This window comes from Pseudonaja textilis, chromosome Z (assembly GCF_049901715.1).
Source record: "Pseudonaja textilis isolate UNSWEBS1 chromosome Z, rPseTex1.2, whole genome shotgun sequence".
Classification (NCBI taxonomy): Eukaryota; Metazoa; Chordata; class Lepidosauria; order Squamata; family Elapidae; genus Pseudonaja; species Pseudonaja textilis.
Genome location: NC_142008.1, coordinates 114,177,358 through 114,194,351, shown reverse-complemented (window position 1 = coordinate 114,194,351; position 16,994 = coordinate 114,177,358). Strand labels below are relative to the sequence as shown.

Here is a 16,994-nt window from a genome sequence, read left to right as displayed (position 1 = left end):
AACAAGAAATATTGTCAGTGTATGCCGTGTGTATACAGTATATCACTAACAGGGTCAGTCAAGGGTGAAGATCACAGCAGCTGCCCCACTAAAACAAATAGGTGCCTATATTTTGGGGCAGAGCATCAATAGAGAAAGATGCCAGAAGGAGATTGCATTGCATTCATGTCAGAGGCAGTGTGATGCTTCTGGGTTGAAAGGATTAGCCAGAGATATCACTGTTGCCCAGAGGATACCCATTTGGACGCTCCTTTCATGTCTCTGGTAGGAGCTGGAGTACAGAATGGGAGCTCAACTCACACCATGGCAGCACTTGGATCTCAAAGGTGGGCCTCCTACATCCTAACCATGTGAGTCATCATGCTTCTTATATACGGATCACGGTTTATCCTTATATCACTATATGGACAGTTGCAAAGGGCTCAATTGATACAGCAAGGGAAAAAGCAATAATGAAACACTCCTATATTTTTTTTACCAAGAAAGCTACATGGAAAAATATATAAAATCATTGACAATATAATGTTGATTATGAGCCCCTCAGGTCAGATGGCACTCAACATGCTACTGAGGAATAGCTGATGATCTTTCAGAGTATTCATGGTGCTTATAATTAAGTTAAACACTTCAGGATTTATAAGTACAGATCTTGCCATGCAGAAAAAGAAACTAAAGTTTCACAGAATTTCAGTATGAATGAGGAACATAAGAAATGTGAACATGGAAAGTGAAACAACTGCAAATTGAAATCTTAGGCATTGGTGAAATGAGATGATCTTGCATCAGACACTTTCAATCAAAAAAGCATGCTGTTTGACACTGAGAACATGAAAAACAAAGTAACACTGTTCTGTTTATAGCTAGTAAGGGTATGCAGAACAGTTAATGGCTTCAATAAAATCAATGACCAAATAATATGAACCACATTTATGGATATGAAGAACTATTTAAATTTATTGTCAACCACTGATGCCAATAAAGGGGATGGGGCATCCCAGTTATTGAAAGCAAAGGTTCACATACATATGGCACACAAATGTATGTACCTTTGGATCATTTTGCTTAATAAATAAATGGACATGTATAAAATTTTCAATTCATTTGTTTAACTGTGTGCCCTTTACATAATTTAGGACTTATGTGGAGAACTGATGAGTAAAAGAACGCTAGGGAAATGATTGCTGTAGCGTAATTAGCTTGTCAATGGAGTGATAATAGCTGGCAATGACAGGTGTACTACTACAATGTTCTCCTCATTACTGAGGACTTATAAAATATGAGATAGGGGAAGGCCACTTTGAAAATGCTCATCTGCTTTTAGGGAGAGCCCAAGACTACCATAACAGGTTCGATCCCCATTCCTGAGCTCCATTTCCTATTGGTTCTATCTTGCTATACTTCCTTTTAGAACAAGTTATTTTTATATCACTATTTGTCATGTAAGGCAAAGGTAAAGGTTTCCCTATCAGTCATGTCCAATTCTAGGGCATGGTACTCATTTCCTTTTCTTGGGTAAGGGAGCCAGCATTGTCCAATGCTATTTTCATGGGCATGTAGCCAGCATGGCTATACACCAAAGGCAGACAGAATGCTGTTACATTCCTATTAATATAGCTATAGCACCTTATAGTGCTTTACAGCTCCCTCAAAGCAGTGTACAGAGTCAGCATATTGCCCCCAACAATTTTGGTCCTCATTTTACCCATCTTGGAAGGATGAAAGGATGAGTCAACCTTGAGCCTGGTGGGATTTGATCTGCCAAATTGCAGTTGGAGTAGCCTGCAGTACTGCACTCTAACCATTGCACAACTGAGACTCCTATTTATATATTAAATATGCTCATATTTGCATGCTTTGGAACATGCTAAGTGGGCAGGAGCAGAGGTGATATTCAGCCGGTTTGCACCTACTTGGGAGAACCGGTAGCAATAATTTGGTGTGGGTTGCCAAATAGGTAGCGACTTCTGGCTGGCCACACCCCTGAACCGGTTCCTGGTCGCAGCTTGCTCACTTGCCCTCCCTATGCTTGCCCCGCCCAGTCACTCCTCACTCCACACTGGGTCCTTGTGGCTTAACCTGCTTTCCCACATGGTGCCTAGCCCTAGGTCCCAACTGAGCAGGTCTGATCTTCCTGCTGAAAGGTAAGCCTGCGAATTGCGCTAGCCTCCCACAGCATCCCTGGAGCTTGCCTTCCCCTTCCCTACCATTTCCTGAGTTTGCCAAGGCCCCCACCACCATTCCCGGGCTCACTTGGCTTGCTTCATTGCTGGCGCAGCGTAGCTAGCATGTATGTGTGCATGTGTGTGTGCATATGTGTGTTTGTGAGAGAGAGGGGGACGTGTGTGTGTGTGTGTGTGTGTGTGTGTGTGTGTGTAACAATGCTATCATGTTTTCCCCTAGTTCTTCTTCCCTCTGCTGGTAGATGCTTCTTTTCTTCTTTTGGGGAAAAAAATATTATGCTTCCTTTCCCTACAAACTATGGAAATTGGATGGTAAAAAAAATCAGGATGATGGCTTTATCTTTGTGAGTGTGTTTGTATTTCTGCATTTGTATGCAGAGAAAGAGAGAAAACTCTGTGTTATTATTTTTAATTGTTTATCTTAGTTGTTTTCCTGGAATCCGTAGATATGAAGCAGCAAATGGAATGGTTTATAGTAGTTTATTTTCTACGTACAGTAAATCAGCAAGCACAGTAGACCCAAACAAGATTAGTGCTGGAAGCAACCACCTTCCAGTGCAATTTATCTCCTTACTCCACCCACCTAAACGTTTCTACCTCCGCCCTACACTTGTGTCCCAATTATCCTATTACCCCTAATTTCCCAAACCCCATAGTCCTACATCGCATGCTCACTCTCCACGATTCCCAGCTATATTCTTATTTTCCCCACAATACTCTTCCCATTTTATCCCCTCCATTAAGCAGTTTAACTGCTTGCCAATTATCTCTTACAGCAAGGATTCCCCCTCGCCTTCTTTGCAACTCCTTTCCACTGTTCCTTTCGTTGCCTTAGTCTGTTCCAGATAAACAAGCTGGCTGGCCAGAGTGTTCCCTCCCCCTCTCTTCAGATTAAACTCTCTTCTAAATTATTCAGCCTCTAAACCACTTGGCTGACATTGATGACATTTTTCTTTTGGCGAGACTATCTCTTCTCCCATCTGCAATTACGTTGCTGTCGGGCAAGGATTCCATGGAGAGCCCTACATTTTCATTATTTATCATGTGTTGATATTTTACACTGTCCCTACACTACATCTAGAGAGATTTTACTGCTTTTCTTTTGCCCAGGGATACCACATATTTTTCAATTTCTAGTCCAGAGCATAAATATGTGTGTGTTTATTTTGTACATCAGATTGCATAAGTCCAGCTTAATATGTTACTCCTGATATGGGATATTTTGTATACATACAGAGAAAGAAGCACTCTTGTGATCTTTGACATAGGCTTGCTGTCAAACATCAGTAATAATAATTATTGTTTTGAACAATATGCAGGTTGTATTACATGAATGGCTATTTTATATGTGAAATTATGAAATGAATTTGAGTAGAGATCCTGAGAAAGTGTCAGTATAACAGAATAATACTTAGAGGGGAACCCTATACCGTTTCAGAGAAATGGCTGTCCAGTCTTTTCTGAAAAACTTCCAGTGATTGAGCACCCAGAACTTCCAGAGACAAGCAGGTCCACTGGTTAATTGGTATCACTGTCAGGAAGTTTCTCCTTAGTTTTAGGTTGCTTCTCGCTTTGTTCAGTTTACATCCATTGCTTCTTGTTTGCATTCTGCTTCTTTGGAAAATATATTGCCCCTACTTCTTTGTGACAGTCCTTAAAAGCCTGTTGCCTATCACACTCTTGGTCAAAGCAGTGATCCATGAAAGTACATCTATAGTATATAGATAATAAAGTCAAAAAAAGGTGAATTAAATTTTTACAGAACTATAGATATGTTGAGGCTGGGTATGATAAAGAATGGCTGGGAAGGGAGGGGCCAGGCAAGGCACCCCTTGACATGAATGACATTGAGTTGCCCATGGCCACCCATCACATGACCACCAGGCATGCCCACCCAGTCACATGACCACCAAGCCACACCCACCAAATAAGCTACACCCACAGAACCGGTAGTAAAAAAAATTGAATCACACCACTGGGCAGGAGATGGGGAAAGTAATGGATAATAGTAGTAGTATCATGATGTATTAGTAATATTATCATGATAGATGTTACATTAAGCAAAGAATAAGAAAAATGAACTCAATAAATGTATTTCCACTACTGTTTTCTCTATTTTTTTCTTCTGTACATATAACCATTCACTCTCCCATTTTCTATTTAATGCCTTAGTTCCAAAATTCATAACAATGCAGTAGTGTCTACTGAGACATAATAAACATGTTTCTCTCTGATATTTTTCAAACAAAGTTGCAAGTAATATTATTGATTACTCATTAAGTATAGTCCTTGTCCCTTCTTTTCCATGTCACAAGGGCATTCTGGCAGATACTGACAAAACTGTGGCCCTAGATTAAAACATTACATTGCATTAATCTCTGCTCAGAAATATAGAACTACATGTAGGGAGAGAGAGAAAAGGATTTGTGTTTGAACTGATATTTCCTTGTCTTAATTCCAGATGAGGTTCATTGTCTTAACTATAGGTAACATTAATGGGTGGCCAACCTAACTCCTCATCTGAATAATAAAATAGGAGCTTTTGTGTAATATCTACTATGGCAATATATTATACTGAGATGATTATATTCAGAACATTGATTTTATTCTTTTTTCCTAACATAATATTAATTTCTCCTGCTTACAACTGCAAACTCAGTGGTCCTCTTCCAATTGCTCACAAGTATTATCAGCCTCGAGACTTAATCATTGCTGCAATTATTTATCAGGTCTTCTTTCTTTCAAATGAGATCACTTTTGAAAGCTTCCCCTCTCGTGAAGTGCTTGATCAGTATTTGTAAGTATCCTTCTACTGCTGCTTCTCCTCCTACATTCTTTCCTGTAGTATTTTTCTACTGAACCATATCATTTGCCAGTTAGTCAATAATCAATTTCCAATGTCCATATATGGCCATTTTTCATTACAGAACACCCAGAAATACCTCATGTTTTAATAAAGAAGTTCAAATGGAGACAAATTGATTTGACTCATAAAGTATATGAATCTTTCTTCAGAAAACTTCCTTCTACAAAGTCCTCTGTTCAAAATAAAAATCTAGAGGTTGTGGATGCCCTCAGGCTAATGCTGATTTCTGCCCCACTGCTTCATCACATCCAGAAATAAAGCTGGAAATCCCCAAGTGCATTTGAGATTTTTTTTTTCAGATTTTTAAAATCTAATGTTGAAGAAGAATCTAAAACACAGAAGAAAGCAGGTTACAAATGCTTTCTTGGTTCATTTTTAGCTTATCTCCCCTTATACAAACCCCATACAATCTAATGCAATTGTTCATTAAGGACGAGGCTCCAAACATCAAAATACATAAGCACTAGATCCATAACATTAAAGATATCAACTTTTTGAATCTGAAGCAGAAATATTTGATGTTATTTTTAATTCTCACTGAAGGTTCCTCACTCATAATTATCAACATGCTTTGGCTCTGGCATTTGCTGTAAAGGAGATCAATGAACATTCTGGGATTTTGTCCAATATTAGCCTTGGTTTCCACATCTCTACCAATTATCTTGAGGAATATACAACTTATCGTTTAGCAATGGAATTTGTATCTGCTAAAGATAAATTTATCCCCAACTACAAATGTAATGACCAGACCAATACTGTAGCTGTCATTGGAGGACCCCAGACTAAAACCTGTCTCAACATGGCAATCAGCCTGTGCAACTACAAATTTCCCCAGGTGAGAAAAAATGTGGAGCAAGATGGAAAGTTCCTGAGCTAGTTATTATTTTCAGATGTTGAGTCCTTATGATAAGTGCTATGAGAAAGATTTCAGAGGCAAGAAATATTTGTCATGTAATGACAAGAATATCTTTTATGAAGTCTCTTTCTTATCCCACTCAAACCCAAGTATTGTATTAAGTTAAAAAAAATGCATGCTTCCTTTAATTTTTTTAAAAGTCTGTTTCCTTTTTTCCTATATTCATTCATATTTCCACAATTAGATCACATATGGATCAGCTCCTTTGATGAGTAATGACCAGGCAGGAATTTTTGTCAAATGGATGTTCCCGGATGAGATCCACCAACTGAAAGGAGTGCTACACTTGCTATTGCATTTTGGATGGACCTGGGTTGGGATGATTTCTCTGTTTGAGGAAGATAGGGCGAGGTTTGTTCAAAAGAGCCTTTCCATGTTTTCAGAGAGAGGAATCTGCTTTGACTTTATAGAATGTCTACCTCAAATGATGTATGGTAACGAAGCTGCTGAAATGGTGGAAAAGGCAGATAAAATATATAAAGTTATCATGTGGAGTACAGTCATTGCAGTGATCTTTAATGCTGAAATTACAAGCATAGTGACATTGACGATGATGCTGTCTGTTTTAGATTCTGATGATATTCCAAAAGAGAGAAAAGCCAAAGTTTGGGTCATGACAGCTCAAATGGAATTCACCTCTATTCTAATGCAAAGACCATTGCCTATTGATTTTCTCCATGGTGCAATTTCCTTTGCACTTCGCTCAAAGAAGCTGACAGGATTTCAACAATTTATGCAGAAGAAAAACCCAAACCTAGAAAAAGATGATGGATTTATTAGGGATTTCTGGAAAGATGCGTTTGAATGCTCATTTTCCAGTGATATTACAGATGAGAATGCTGAAAGGATCTGCACTGGAGAAGAAAAGCTGGAGACTCTTCCTAATTCTGTCTTTGAGACCACAATGGGTGGACATAGTTACAGCATCTACAATGCAGTCTATGCTGTGGCACATGCTCTGCGGGACTTGTATGCCTCCAAACTCAAGGACAGTCGGAAAATTGATAAGAAGAGCTGGAAGTACTTCCTTCAGTCACCATGGCAGGTAATGTTTACTAATCCAAATCAGGAAGATCATCAGATCATGTGAAAAAAAAATTGGCTTATAATTTTTTTCTCTTTCCTTTTGAAAGTGTCTTTATTTATTTATATTTCATAATTCTAAACTGTTGCCTTCCTCCCTTTACAGGTAGTTTTGAATGTTCATGGCATTCCCTTATGCAAAAACTAAAAAAAGAGTAAAAACCTATTATCTTTTTCAAATATTATCTGAATAGTCTAAACAAATAGAGGCATTTATGCAAAATTGGATGCAATTTGAAAATAAACTTAAGGTTTTGAAAAAGTCTGAAAAAAAACACTGACATATGAACTTTATTTTATGTATGAAATGCTAGGCAAAGTATCATATTCCATTTACTATATTTAACAGTTTCACATGTAAAACCTTTGTCAATGATTAGAATGAAGAAAACTTCAAGTTTTCAGGTCATTTGTTTTCAATTCTATTTTATTTTTTCCTTAAATAACTGCTGAGGTGGAACAGAAGGCTGTTTTGGCCTAGAAATTTCTATATTGGAGTTTTTAATAGTGTCTAAATCTTATGCCAGCAAAGTAAATGTATAAATCCTAACATTCCAGATTGATCAAAGCAAGTTAATATGTCATTCTGCTTTATTTTCAATGTTATGCTGGAATTTTCATATAACACCTTTTCAGGTGAAAACAAACAACAGAATAGAAAATCTAAATTACTTTCTATTGGGTATAAACCATACTGAAGGAACTGAAAGCTTGCCATATGATTCAAGGAATCTAGTTAATACTTATATTTCTTTGTTTTATTTTTTCATCCAGCTCCATCATTTTTTGCGTCAAATCTCTTTTAACAACAGTGCTGGAGAACAGGTTTCTTTTGGCCCCAATGGAGAATTGAAAACTGGATTTGATATTTTCAATTGGGTCATATTTCCAAACAAGTCCTTTCTAAAAGTCCAAATTGGAAAAATTGACCCCCTGGCTCCCAAGGAAAAGCTCCTTACCATTTCTGCCAAGAATGCTATTTGGCCCTTCATATTTAACCAGGTGTGTCTTATTTTTCACTTTTTAGAAAATCATCTATTCAAAATACAATTAAAAACGAATGATATCTTTTTGTGACAGTCTGTAAGGATCATTTCTCTTCATCATATCCAATCTACTCCTCTTTTCCATTATGTTTAAGTTACTTTTTATCAATTACATAATTTGTCTCTGTGTAAGCCAATTATACCATGAGTCCCAGTTGTCGTAAAATGTTGAGGACTCTTTGTTTTTTAACGCTATCATTAGTTTATCCATTTCAGCACACTCACAAATTTTCTGAATAACCATTTGCTCTGAAGGTGTATGAGGTGATTTCCAACATTGAGCAAACGCTAATCTAGCCGCAGTTAGAATATGGATTATTACATATTTTGTCTTTTTGGATAAATATCTATCAGAGATCCCTAACAGGAAGAACTCTGGTTTATAGTCTATTTGTTCTTTAGTTTTCTCCTCCAACCATTTTCTGATTTTTGGCCAAAATTTTGGGGTAGTTTTACAAGACCACCACGTGTGGAAAAATGTTCCTTCAGTGCTTTTGCATTTCCAACACCTTGAGCTCATGTTAGGGTTCATCTTCGCCAAACTTGAAGGGGGTAAGTGCCATCTATATAACATTTTATACATATTTTCTTTGTACGCAGCCGATTTTGTAATCTTGATGTTTCTATTCCAGATCTTTTCCCATTCTGTTAATGTAATGCTTCTTCCAATATTCCTACTCCACGTTATCATGTTCCCTTTCACTATCTCTTGCTCTAATTCTACCTCCAATAAATATTTATAAAATTTAGAGATATTTTTTTTATTTGATCCTAATAAGATTTTATCTAAATATTGTAATTTGCTATAGATTCCAAACTCTTTGATATTTTGTTTGTATCTGCTATGGATTTGTATATATAACCACTGGTCGATTTTAAATCCCTGTTCCTGTAAATCCTGTCGAGTTCTTAATTTTCCTAGAGGGTCTAATAAATCTTTATATTTAGTTGTTTTTGTTATATCCAAATTGTTGGGATGAACCATTGCCTCCATTGTTGAAAGCCAAATCGGAATTTTTAAATAATGTTTTCTCCCTCCCCTTCCCTTCCCTTCTCTCCCTCTATATCTTTTCTCTTCCCCGCAACCGGCCTTTATCTGGTGTGTTAGGCCGGGTGTTTTCCTTCTTTCCCCCTAGCCGTTTTCTTTCTATTTCGTAAATGTATTGTCGATGTGTTTTTAAATTGTAAATCCAATAAAATCTATTTTTTTAAAAAAAAAGAAAAAGAAAATCATCTATTCATTGATCCACAGAGGTAAATAATTAAATAACAATCACAATCACAATCAAACTTGGATTTAACAACCTCATTTTTTTGTTTGATGTATATGAATATAAACTACTAAAGTATATATAGGTGGATTAAAGTTGTATAGTGAGGGAATTATCAGAAAATCTTTAATGCAAATCATTAAAGAGAAGGTGTGGTTATAGTCCTGCCACAAGCACAAAGTCAGCTGAATGACTTTGGGCTAGTCATCCTCTCACTCTAGGAAGGAGGAAATAACAAATCACTTCTGGAAAACCTTGCAAAAAAAACTTCTCCAGGCAGTCTCTCAGAATTGGGCACGATTCAGTGGAAACAAGAAAAAAAAAAGGGACAGTTAAGCAAGTGTCCCGTCTACCCTGCAATTTTATGAGGTGTGGATTTCAGTTCCCAACTTCAGCATATTGGTTGGGGAAATAACAGAATAATTTGGGAGGTATTCTAGTCCAACCCCCTCTACTCGGGAAACCCTACACCAGTTCAGACAAATGGTTGTACAATCTCTTCTTTAAAATGTTTTGACTGCAATTTACGCCCCGAATGATAAACAAGAAGAATTTTATAAAAAATTACATTTGAAAATAACTGGACTGGACTATGCTAGTATAATTATGATGGGAGACTTTAACGGAATTGTGGACAATAAATTGGACTATATAGCAACAACGGCAAAGCACAACAGAAAGACACTTCCTAAATCTTTTTTTAAAATGATAGATGAACTAACTTTAAAAGACATATGGAGAGAAAGAAATGCTAAACTTAAGCAATATACTTTCTATCCAAATAGACATTTATCATGGTCCAGACTAGATATGATTTGGATCTCAACAGATTTAATATCTAGCGTTCAAGAAGTAAATATTGAAACAAGTACTTGGGCTGACCATAACCCATTGACAATTAAATGGAAGGGACAAAAAAAAAGATCGAGATGGACGTTAAATAATACTATTTTAAAGGAGAAAGAATTTATACAATGGATGGAGAAAGAACTGGCCTTCTTTTTTAAAGAAAATAGAAAAGAAGACACTTCAATACAGAATGTTTGGGATACAATGAAGGCATATGCCAGAGGCTTGATAATAGACTATACAAGAAAAAAGAATATTAGGAAAAGGCAAGCTATTAAAGCCTTGGAGGATGAGTATAAAAGACTTGAAAAGGAACTGCAGAAAATGCCTCAGAAAAAAGACGTTAAACTGAAACTGGATATAACTAAACATAAAATGGACTTAATAGAGAAAGAAGAACTGGCACAGAAAATTAGGAATGCTAAACAGAATTATATACTGTAGTTAATAGATGACCAAGGTCAAATTTGTTATGGCAGCAAAGAGAAAAAAGAAATTATTCAAGACTTTTATAGACATTTATATAAGAAAGAAGATATTGATGAGGAGAAAGTTAAACAGTACCTGCAGAATGCAAATTTACCTAAGATACCTAAAGAGACTGAAGAAATGTTAGAAAGTAATATAACAATGATGGAATTAAGTCAAGCACTTAAGAAACAAAATAATGGGAAAGCACCAGGTCCAGATGGGTTTCCTGTAGAATTTTATAAAACATTTCAAGAATCACTGTGTATTCCACTGTTAGAAGTTATGAATGAAGCTATGTCAAAGAAGATGATACCTAAAACATGGTCAGAGGCTTATATTACACTTATTCCAAAAGAGGAGGCAGATCCACTCAAAATTAAGAATTACAGACCGATCTCTTTATTAAATGCAGATTATAAAATTTTTGCTTCTATATTAGCAGAAAGACTTAAAAAATATTTGAATAATTTTATTCATCCAGACCAAAATGGGTTTTTGCCAAAGCGGCAAATTAGAGACAATATGAGAGTAATTCTGGATACTTTGGAATACTATGAGGCGCATCCTGAAAAGCAAATGGCCTTGATATTCTTAGACGCCCAAAAGGCATTCGATAATGTGAATTGGAGATTTATGTTACTTTTAATGGAACAGATTTATTCAGGCAATAGAAGCAATTTACAATGAACAAACAGCTAAGGTAATGATGGAGGGAGAATTTACAGACTCTATTAATATAAGAAAAGGCACAAGACAAGGTTGTCCCCTTTCTCCCTTGTTATTTGTACTGACTTTGGAAGTGTTGAATAGAAATATTAGAGAAGATAAAACTATAAAAGGAATGAAAATTAAAAAGGAAGAATTTAAATTACAAGCTTTTGCAGATGACCTAGTCTTTATCTTGGAAGATCCCATAGAGACAGCCTTGAAGCTGCTGGAAAAGATAGAGATATATGGTGAGGTGGCCGGTCTGAAAATAAATAAAGATAAAACAAAGATTTTGTCAGAGAATATGTTACTAAGACAAAGGGAAGAATTAGCAGAACTGTTGAAAATCCAAGTTACAAACAAGGTTAAGTATTTGGGGATATATTTAATGCCAAGATGTAGTACATTAAAAGAGAACAACTATATCAAACTTAAACAACAGATAGCCCTAGATTTGAAGAAATGGGAAAACTTACAATTGTCATTAATAGGGAGGATCTCAACAATTAAGATGAATATTCTACCCAGAATCCTATTTTTGTTTCAAACAATACCAATTAGGCTCGGAAAAGACTATTTTGAGGACTTAAATAAAATTGTGTCGAAGTATATATGGCAAGGTAAGAAAGCAAGGATAAAGCTAAAGCTCTTGCAGGATGCTAGAACTAGAGGAGGGTTTGGCCTGCCTAATTGGGAGTTGTACTATCAAGCTGCAAATTTGATGTGGGTTAAAGAATGGATAACATTAAGGAAGACTAGATTGTTGACACTAGAAGGTCATGATTTGCTGTTGGGTTGGCATGCTTTTCTATGGTATAAGGGAACCAAAACACAGGGCTATTTTAGAAGACATTATATACGGGAGTCTTTGTGGCTAAACTGGGAGAAGATAAAAAAACAATGTTATTTGAAAATTCCAGTTTGGTTATCAACGATAGAAGCTTTTTCTTATCCTATAATTTATAAAAAGGAACAAACAGTTAGATATGGGGAATTACTAGATGAAAAGGGTGAACTTAAATCGATACAAAAATTAGAGGAACAAGGTATACAGATGAATTGGTTTTCATATGTGCAAATACACTCAAGGTATGATGAGGATTCCAAAACAGAGGGATTTTATGATAAACAGACTGATTTAGATAAGATTTTGATGGGTACTGATGAAAAGGTGATTAAAAAATTATATGGTTACTTATTGGAAATTAAGCTAGAGGAAGAACAAGTTAAAGAAACTATGATTGCCTGGGGGAGGAATTTTGGATATGGGATTGACTTAGAGAAATGGCAGAAATTATGGTTGCAAAACTATAAAATGGCAATGTCTACAGCCTATAAAGAAAACTTGTATAAGATGTTTTACAGGTGGCATTTTCCCCCGACAAGGATAGCAAGAATGTTCAAGAACAAATCGGAAAAATGTTGGAAATGTCATCAGAAACCTGGTTCATACTATCACATGTGGTGGACTTGTGAGGATGCTAGAAAATATTGGACTAAAATCCGCATGTGGTTGGAAAAAATGACAAAGAAGCACATAGACTTGAAACTGGAGCTTTTCCTATTGGGAATCTTACCAGATGTTTATAGTAAAGATTTGAAATATTTGATTGTGAATGTATTAACTGCGGCTAGGATTGTATTTGCAAAAAATTGGAAAAATGAGAAAATTCCATTGCAGGAAGAAGTTATCAAGAAAATATTGGAATGTGCTGAGATGAGTAGATTGACATTTGAAATTAGAGAGCAAGAAGATAAACAATTTTATATAATTTGGGACCTTTTCTATCAATGGCTGGATGATGAAATACAAAAATAGAATATTTAGAATGTTAGACAATAAGGAATATTATTGATTTCACTTTTCTTTTTTCTTCTGGTATTTGACATTATATTTATAAAATGTTTTTTCTTTTTTTTCTTTTTATAGGATAGAATTGGTATGATTATATGATTTGTTATAGAATAAATTACTTTAATCATAGTTATCTCATAAGACATGATTGAATAAAAGTATAGTCAAATCTTTTTTTATATAATGATATGAGGATATATAAGTTTGGATTGATAATAAGAGTTATTATGTAAGGTAATTGTAATTATGACTACAAAATGACTACAAAACCGATGAACCAACCGACACACTGTTTGTACATAAGTACGGATGAGAGCTGATGTTTTTATGTTTTGTCTGTTTGTTTGTTTGTTCAAAAACAATAAAATTGTTTTCCAAAAAAATAATGTCCCATGTTGGAGGATCAAGAATTTCTGGAGGTAAACCGTTCCACCAATTAATTGTTCAAACTATCAGGAAATTTCTCCTTAGTTCTAAGTTGGTTCTCTCCTTAATTAGTTTCTATCCATTGCTTCTTATCCTGCCTTCACATGCCTTGGAGAATAGGTTGACCACCTCTTCTTCTTCCAAGATATTGGAAGACTGCTTGCATTTCACCCCAAGTTCTTCTTTTCATTGAACTAGACACAACCAATTTCTGCAAATGTTCTTTATATGTTCTAGCTTCCAATCCCTAATCATCAATGTTGCTCTTCACTTCACCCCTTCTATACTCTCTACACCTTTTTATATTGTGGCAGCCAAAATTGGATGCAATATTCCTAGTATGCTCATTTGAAAGTTCAAACAAAATAAAACAGGGTAATGGGACACTTAGTTTTGATGAGGATGTGAAAAGTTAGGGTATGTATACCTGATAAAATAAACACTTCCAACCTGTAAGTTTTTCACGTGAAATGATTCTGATTTTATTCATGAACAGACATTGCCTCTTTCCATCTGTAATGAGAAATGTCCTTTTGGCTACAGCAAGGTAAAAATAGAAGGAAAATTATCCTGCTGCTATGACTGTAGACAGTGTCCAGAAGGGAAGATAGCTGACCAAATGGGTAAGCAAAGCAATATATTGAATATGTGAACAATTTAATAAATATAAATGGGGTTGAATTTTTAATCAGTATTATGGTGTCTGAAAATCTTGAGCTATCTAACAGGTTGTATAGATCAGTGAACTACTTGTTTATAATTCAAAGAGATATTTAATGTGTCAAAGTTCCAAGTAATATGTCCCATTCAATAAGAAGGTCTGGACATAATGTCTATTGAAATTCTCAGTCATCCAAAATAATTCTTATCCCAAGGTTGCTTTTTCAAAAAACAATTGAACTGTCTTTTTTTCCTTGAAGACATTTTACTTCTCATCCAAGAAGCTTATTCAGTTCTGACTGATTGGCTTCTGACTGATTGGCTTCATTCAGAACTGAAGAAGATTCTTGGATGAGAAGCAAAATGTCTTCAAGGAAAAACAAGGAAAGTCTAGATGCTTTTTGAAACACACTTTTGGGAAATATTTAATGCTGCAATCAACCAATTCATTTAAACAGCATAAGGATCAATAAATTTCTCTGATTTGCATTCTTCTTCTCTTCCTGCTGTTTTTTTCCTGCTGTTTCAATTCTTTTTCCTTCCTATTCTACCTGGAGAGTAAAAATGTCATATAAAATTTTTGAGATAGCTGTATAACTAAAAGAATATAGAAAATCAACACTGCGTTATGTAATGAATTTCATTTTAAATTATTTTGAGAAAAATAATATGAACTCATAGAAACTTATAAAATGTAGGATGTTATTATTTTTTCATGCTTAAAACCTATCATGGTTCTGTGAAACAGTTTTATTTGTTCTTTTCCCCCAGACTTAGATGATTGTTTCCCATGTCAAGAGGATCAACATCCAAACAAGGGTCAAGATAATTGTCTTCCAAAAATTGTAACTTATTTGACTTTCCAAGAGCCGTTGGGTATTTCTTTGGTAATGATTGCAGTCTCCTTTTCTATCATCTCAGCTGCGGTACTAGGAATCTTCATTAAAAACCAGGATACTCCCATTGTCAAAGCCAACAACAAAAACCTCACCTACGTTCTTCTCGTTGCTCTCCTGCTCTCCTCCCTTTGCACTCTGCTCTTCATTGGGCAACCTAGTTTAGTGAAATGTCTCTTGCAACAAACTACATTTGGTATCACTTTCTCTATAGCTCTTTCTTGTATTTTGGGTAAAACAACCATAGTAGTTCTTGCTTTCATGGCCACAAAGCCAGGCTCCAAAATGAGGAAATGGGTGGGGAGAAGGATGGCCAACATTATTGTCCTATCTGTCTTCACAGCTCAGTTTACCATCTGTGTAGTGTGGTTGGCAATTTCTCCCCCATTTCCAGATTCAGACATGCACTCCATGGTTGAAGAAATTGTCCTGGAATGTAATGAAGGTTCAATCGCAATGTTTTATACTGTCCTTGGCTTTATGGGTCTCTTGACCGCTGTCACTTTCACTGTAGCCTTCTTTGCTAGGAATTTACCCGACAGCTTCAATGAAGCCAAATTCATCACCTTCAGCATGTTGGTCTTTTGCAGTGTGTGGGTATCATTTGTTCCCACCTATTTGAGTACCAAGGGGAAATATGTGGTTGCTGTTGAGATCTTCTCCATTTTGGCTTCAGCATCTGGGTTACTGGGCTGCATCTTTTCTCCTAAGTGCTATATCATTATTCTGAGACCTGATTTGAATAAGAAGGAGCAACTAATGAAAAAATAAAACTGATATTTATATCAGATCCCTTGGATGATGCCTAATTATTTACATTCATCATCTCTCTCTCTATCTCTATATATATATAGGGACACATATATTTCAGTTTTAGTCAGTGTATGACAGTACGAGAGATGATGTGGCATGTTTTTTTAAGACTAGTGTAGAGTAAAATACAGTAGAGCAGAATAGAGTAAAATAGAACTATTAGCTATGTGTGAGTCAACACACAAGTTTTATTGTTAAATTATTTTTAATTTAATGTTAATTTTATTGATTATGTTGTACACTACTCAGTGGTTCTCTCTGAGGGAGATTGGAGGATTAGTAATACCAAATAGAAATTAATAAATCAGCATTGGTCTTGCTCTTTATGAAGATTCCCATGAAAGGGAGAGGTCCAAAGAACTTAGAGAGTCACGGGAACGTGAACATACAGATAATTCATATGATTGCAATCTCTCATTCAATTCACCAAATGTGTTTTGCCTTCTTCTTCTGTGCATATAACCCCCCACTCCACCATTTTCTACTTTGTGCCTTAGTTCCAAAGGTTCATAGTATTGTTCCAGTGAGTACTTAGATATACTAAACATGTTTTCTTCTGATATTTTTCAAAATCAGAATATCAATAATAGTCCTGATTACTAATTAAGTATAGTCAACGTCCCTTCTACTCCATCTCTCAGGGGAATTTCAGTAGTCACTGACAAAACTATGATCCTACATTAAGACATTGCATAGCATTAAAATCTTCTCAGAAATACGGAACTGCACACAGAAAAAGATTTTGCATTTGATCTGTCATACATCCTTGTCTTAATTCCATGTAATCTTCATTGTATTATCTTGTGATGATGTAAATGACTGCCAACCCACATCCTTGGTTAAATGGTAACATAGAAGTTGCACTTTAATGTCTGTAATGACAGTATATTACAGTGATTTGGTTATATTCTGGACCCTAGTTTTATCTTTTTTTTGGTACCGTGCTCATTTCTC

At 35.6% G+C, this 16,994-nt stretch overlaps 1 protein-coding gene across 1 annotated transcript; it reads left to right on the top strand.

Moving 5' to 3' along the window:
• Positions 1-2,088: 2,088 nt before the first annotated feature.
• On the top strand, positions 2,089-15,998 carry LOC148124292 (vomeronasal type-2 receptor 26-like). The gene is made up of 6 exons (XM_087916153.1): positions 2,089-2,141; positions 5,590-5,881; positions 6,147-7,007; positions 7,820-8,047; positions 14,168-14,294; positions 15,103-15,998. The coding sequence occupies exons 1-6, from the start codon at positions 2,089-2,091 to the stop codon at positions 15,996-15,998; spliced, it is 2,457 nt and encodes an 818-aa protein (XP_087772279.1).
• The last annotated feature ends 996 nt before the right edge of the window (positions 15,999-16,994 follow it).

Bases quoted from the DNA above. Each gene is read 5' to 3' on its own strand.
- LOC148124292 (XM_087916153.1), top strand. From the start codon at position 2,089: ATGGTGCCTAGCCCTAGGTCCCAACTGAGCAGGTCTGATCTTCCTGCT. The intron at 2,142-5,589 runs GTAAGCCTGCGA...TTCTCACTGAAG, and splicing joins TCTGATCTTCCTGCTGAAAG to GTTCCTCACTCATAATTATC. The intron at 14,295-15,102 runs GTAAGCAAAGCA...CTTTTCCCCCAG, and splicing joins GAAGATAGCTGACCAAATGG to ACTTAGATGATTGTTTCCCA.